Source organism: Leptonychotes weddellii, unplaced genomic scaffold (assembly GCF_054177405.1).
Source record: "Leptonychotes weddellii isolate Sample4059 unplaced genomic scaffold, ASM5417740v2 HiC_scaffold_2452, whole genome shotgun sequence".
NCBI lineage: Eukaryota > Metazoa > Chordata > Mammalia > Carnivora > Phocidae > Leptonychotes > Leptonychotes weddellii.
The window spans coordinates 3560-8449 of record NW_027835925.1 but is presented as its reverse complement, the minus strand read 5'-3'; the positions used below and the strand labels follow the sequence as shown (position 1 = coordinate 8449).

Genomic DNA, 4890 nt, shown 5'->3' with positions numbered 1-4890 from the left:
CCCAATTATAAGAGACTGACAGGCCAAAGGAAATAATCCCTAATGGTAGATTTCAGGCACCAGGCATGACAAGAGCAGGAGTAAACCTGATTGTGTTGGGCCAAACTTCATGACAGCAGGTGCAGGAAAGGGCTTGCAGGTGTGGTCACACACAGGTGGCTAGGCCCACGCCCCGCCCTTACTCTCCGCTCCCCCTTGATTCTGCCGCCAGGGGCAAGATGGAGCCCACGCGGCAAACCCCCAGAGAGGACCAGAGACCAGCTGGAAACCAACATTTTATTGAGCTCTCCTCACCCCTCAGAATCTCTTCCAGCAGATTCTCTCTTTGTCCCGGCCATCACAGACACGGGGGTGTGGCCAGCACTACCCCCCCCCCAAAAGACCCCCTCCTTCCCGGGACAGGCCACCGCATGGTGGGTTGGGGCCAGGAGAGCAGGCCCACGGGCAGTTAACCAGTAACGACCCCAGAGGTATAATGAATTCATTTCTCTTACAAAAAGGGAAAGAAAAAAACTAGTATGAAACCTCAGTAGTGTCCCAGCACTCAGAGTTTAAATATAAAAAAGGGATCATCAGAAAACAGTTAAAAAGACAACAAAACCAACAAGGCCACCTCCAGGGTGGAGCTCGGGGGGCCAGCCCCGCCCCCGCCCCCGCAGCGGCTGGGTCACTGGAGCTGGGGCCCCCAGCCTAGCAGCAGCACCAGCAGCAGCAGCAGGGACAGCACCAGCCCGCGCCCTGGGTTGGGGGGCACCTGTGGGACGAAGGGGGGGACAGGTGAGGCCCTCCAGCCGGGCGCGCTCCGTCTGCAGAGCCTCCTATGCCTGTGGACACAGGGGAGAGCCTGCGCGGCCGAGAGCGGGGGTGCTGAAGAACGCGGCAGGGAAGGTGGGGGACACGGGAGCATCTGCACACGGGACCGGTCTAGGACAAAAACCAGGAAGACGGGCACAGGCGCAGTGGGGAAACAGCTGAGGACACGACCGAGAGAGGAGAAGCTGCCAGTCGGCTGGGGACAGGTGGGAGGATGAGCCAGCGTGAGGGACCCTCCCCAGGGCCAATGGAGGGAGGAAGGAGGAGTGGTCAGGAGAAGAGTCACCTGCTGGGCAGAGGAGGGCAGAGCGGGCACGTCCGCCAGAGGAAGGCACTCCTGGCGGACGGAAGAGCATGAGCACAGGCGTGCAGGCAGGCAAACACATGCAAGATTTCAAGCTTGGAGTCCATAAACCAGGGGTCTCAAAGCCAAAGACCAGTAGAAGCGGGGAAGCAGGCAAGGCAAGACAACAGGGAGTGGTGGGGTCTGCGGCATCCACAGGCTACGCCCTATGGGGGGGCTGCTCTGTAGCTGCAGTTACCATGTGCAGGGGGGTAAGGCAAGGTCACGACATCTCAAGGTTTATTTACCCTGTTCCGGAAGGTTAGGAAGCTCCAGATGCGTATGCTCTCCCTGAGGTTACTGAGACTATCCATGAAACTTCTAAGAACACCTCTCAGGCCTGTCTGGTTGTAGGTAAAAGCCAAGCTGTAAGACAGAGGGGAGGGGCAGCAGGACCATTACTGCAGGAACAGGGGCAGGGGTGGCCTTTACTTTAGGGGACCCCCGTGGGGAGAAGAGGGCCGTGTCCCCTCCTACCCAGTGCCACTCTAGCCCCCTTCTCTGGTGGCTCCGTCAATGAGGGTCTCTCTCCATGGGCCATTTCTGGTCCCAAATTCATCTGATTTCCTATTTCCTTCCACTGCCCACAGGCCCACGGAGGCAGGTCGTCCCTCCAGAGGATCTTTGGTCTGACAGAGGCCTGGGCACCCCAACAGAAGGCTGTCACTCTGGGGACCAAGAGACCACAATCGCTGTGGTCTCTAGGGTAAAGGTTTTACATCCCCCACCTTGAGAAATTCTGGGAGCATCTGAGAACCCACAGAAATGCCGGCAAACCATGAAAGTACAGCGTGCTCAGGACAGAGGCCTCCAAGCAGGACACACAGCTCCGCTGAGCTCACCATTTCCTGTCAGCATTTTAAGTCAAGACCCTCTTGGGAAAGTTCGCTCTTGGCTTGATGAAGCAGCAGAGAAAGGCACTTGGGTTCTGCTTTGTTGCCCAGGTGCAGGGGCTGGGGACTCCTAGCGGGGGGATGCACAGCTGCCTGGGAGGCAAGCTGTCTCCTCCCAGGGCCTGGGGGGCCGCCCACCTGTACATGGCCATCCCGGGCAGCTCGCCAATGCGGGGGAGCATCCATCTCACTTCCATCTCGTCCCCGATGAAGGCCAGCCGCATGGCCACATCGTCGGGGTTGGTGCTGTGGGGAGGGCACGGGCAATTAGGGGTGTGGCTGTGCGGTGACCCCCACATACCCAGGCCAACCTGGCCAATCGGGCCCCAGGTTTCTGGGAGGCAAGTGGTGACACAGAGCGAGGTGGGAACCTTTGCACACCCCTCCTCTGGCTCCCACTTTGGTTCAGAGAAGACCAGCGAGGTCCCATCCCCGGGTGGGTTCCCTGCAGCGCGGGCCTCTCCTGTGGGAGGGCAAAGACATTTAGGGCTCGTGTGAACAGCAGGCTGGCCTCCCTGTTACAGCCTTCCCCTCCCCTCCAAGGAAAACTGAAGGCTGGAGGATTCCGGGAGAGGCCACCCACCGGGGGGTTCACCGGGAAAGGTGGGCAGTGGGGTTGGGCAGGTTGGGGCTCCTGAACCCCCCGGATCTGGGACTGGCTTCCCACAGAGTCTAGATTTACCCTCCTCCTTGGGTTAGATTCTAGGACCTGTTCCCTGCTCCCCAATCCTGAACCCACCTGCTGTCTCACCCCTTTCAGAAAGGAGGGGCTGGCCAGCGCCCGCCACTCACTGACCCGAGTCCTGGATGGAAGGAGGTCGAGGCACTCGCTCCTGAGCTCCAAGTCCAACACCCGCCCCTCCCTCCGGGCTGGCTTCAGCCCTGCTCTCAGGAGTTTGCCCACATTCCATCCGGGAATTTCCAAGCAGACAGGCCTCCCAGTGGCCTCCAGCTCAGCCCCAGCCACCTGCCCAGTCTCCCTGGGGTCCATGCTCTCTATTTGAGGGGTGCCGGAAGCCCAGATGGGAGGCTGGGGAGGTCTGGCTGGCAGTCCAGGTGGGGGGTTGAGGTCCCATCTCTATCCCAATACCCCCTGGTACCTCAGGAAAACACTGCCCCAGGCTGACCGTCCCCTACTGTCCTCTCCAAGTGGAGCAGGGACAGGGCAAGAGGCAGATTTTCAGGTCCCTCCAGCTCTAAAATCCCAGCCAGCCCCAACGCCCAGGGCTAATGACCTAATGACTAAGAATCCTGAGGCCTGAAGCAGAAGGGAAGCACCTGGAACCCTGGGGCCGGTCCCGGGAAGATCCCCTCTTCACTGCCCCGGCAGCCCCGGCCAGGCGTTCTGTGCGAAGGGGCTTCCTCGGGCTACTTCTGATTTCCTAAATCAGAACCATCTCATCAAGAGGCCTTGATGAGGTGATCATGGTCAGTGAGGGCCAGGAGACACCCCGTCCTAAAGCCACAGGTTTAAGTCCATCCTGGGAATGTGCTGGACGCCCAGGGCCTCTGTGGGATGACATCAGAGCGAAGTGGCCGCGCCCGGGGCACAAGCCTCCAGGACCACACCTGGGGACTTTCCACCCTGGAGGCCTGCCTGCGGAGCCCAGAAGGCCTGCTCTTCTAACCGGACCCTGGAGGTCACCGGCCAGAAATGGAGTGGGTGGGGCCCGCGGTGTTACTGGGACCTACCTGTTAGGGGAGGGCCCCGGATCATAGTACTCCATGAGGTCAGTCATGCCCGGAACCTCCAGCACTTCTGGGCCATGCTCCCGCAGGAAGGTGCTCCAAGAGAGGTTCCTGGAGAGGGGTCCTGGGTGGGACATTTCTTCTCTGGGGGAGAAAGACACAGACTGACTGAGCCCTTGTGCATCAAAGCCAACCGTGGCTCTCCTGCTCCTCACTTTCCCAGCATGCCTTGCAGCTGGTGGTGGGCATGCAACCCGGTTCTGGGCGATGAGGTCTCCGAGGTCCGACACGGGGGGGTTGAAAGGGAGCAGCCTCAGCCAGGGCAGCTCCTCTCCCCTGCCTTGCTGCCTTCAACACAGGAGGGAAGGCTGGAGCTGCAGCAGCCACTTTATGACACCAAGGTGCTCAACATAGGATAACCAACACGCCATGAATGCAGAGGAGAGAGGGACGAGCCTGGCTCTCTGATGGCATTCTCGAACGCTTGCCAAATACAAGCCATAGCCACCCCAACTGTGTAAGAAAAATAAAACCCAACTTGTTCAAATCACAATTCACCGAGTTCCCAGTTCCTTGCAGCCAAAAGCCCTCCTATGACAACAGTGGATTCCAACATTGGAAGTGTTTACATCCTCCCGAGATAGCTGGGTAGGATTCCGTGACCCCATTCACCACAATTTACCCCACACTATACTAAACAGCCTTAGGGCCGGAATAATGGTGAAGAACATGGAACCAACAGACCTGAGTTCAAATCCCAGCTCTGTCACTTTGTAGCTGTGTGATGCTGAAGGACCTCGGCACTTCAACCCACTGTCTGACAAGAATGTCCCGGGTTCTTAAAAATTCTGTAATTCTTGGGGAGGGCGGTGGGAGGATGGGTTAGCCTGGTGATGGGTATTAAAGAGGGCACATTCTGCGTGGAGCACTGGGTGTTATGCACAAACAATGAATCATGGAACACTACATCTAAAACTAATGATGTAATGTATGGGGATTAACATTAACAAAAATTTTTTTAAAAATTCTGTAATTCTTCACATTAGCCTGTTCTGAGTGGATAGAACCCTCTCGTTACCTTGGACCCCCAACCTTCAAGGTAGATATTCATTAAGAGAGACACTTGGAAAAGTTCACGATTAAGCCACGAAG

At 57.9% G+C, this 4890-nt stretch overlaps 1 protein-coding gene across 1 annotated transcript; it reads right to left on the bottom strand.

Annotated features, from left to right (window-relative positions):
* Nucleotides 1–262: 262 nt before the first annotated feature.
* On the bottom strand, nucleotides 263–3878 carry BIK (BCL2 interacting killer). Its single transcript, XM_031027079.2, has 4 exons — nucleotides 3742–3878; nucleotides 2188–2295; nucleotides 1405–1522; nucleotides 263–754 (listed from the first exon to the last, which is right to left on the bottom strand). Exons 1-4 carry the CDS (start codon nucleotides 3873–3875, stop codon nucleotides 668–670), a joined length of 447 nt encoding a protein of 148 aa, XP_030882939.1. The 5' UTR covers nucleotides 3876–3878; the 3' UTR covers nucleotides 263–667.
* Between the last annotated feature and the right edge of the window lie 1012 nt (nucleotides 3879–4890).

Excerpts from the sequence above, each read along its gene's own strand:
- BIK (XM_031027079.2), bottom strand. The coding sequence starts at position 3,875 with ATGTCCCACCCAGGACCCCTCTCCAGGAACCTCTCTTGGAGCACCTTC. Across the intron at positions 2,296-3,741 it reads CCGGGGCCCTCCCCTAACAG|CACCAACCCCGACGATGTGG; the intron begins GTAGGTCCCAGT and ends CCCTCCCCACAG. Across the intron at positions 1,523-2,187 it reads CCCGGGATGGCCATGTACAG|CTTGGCTTTTACCTACAACC; the intron begins GTGGGCGGCCCC and ends TCTGTCTTACAG.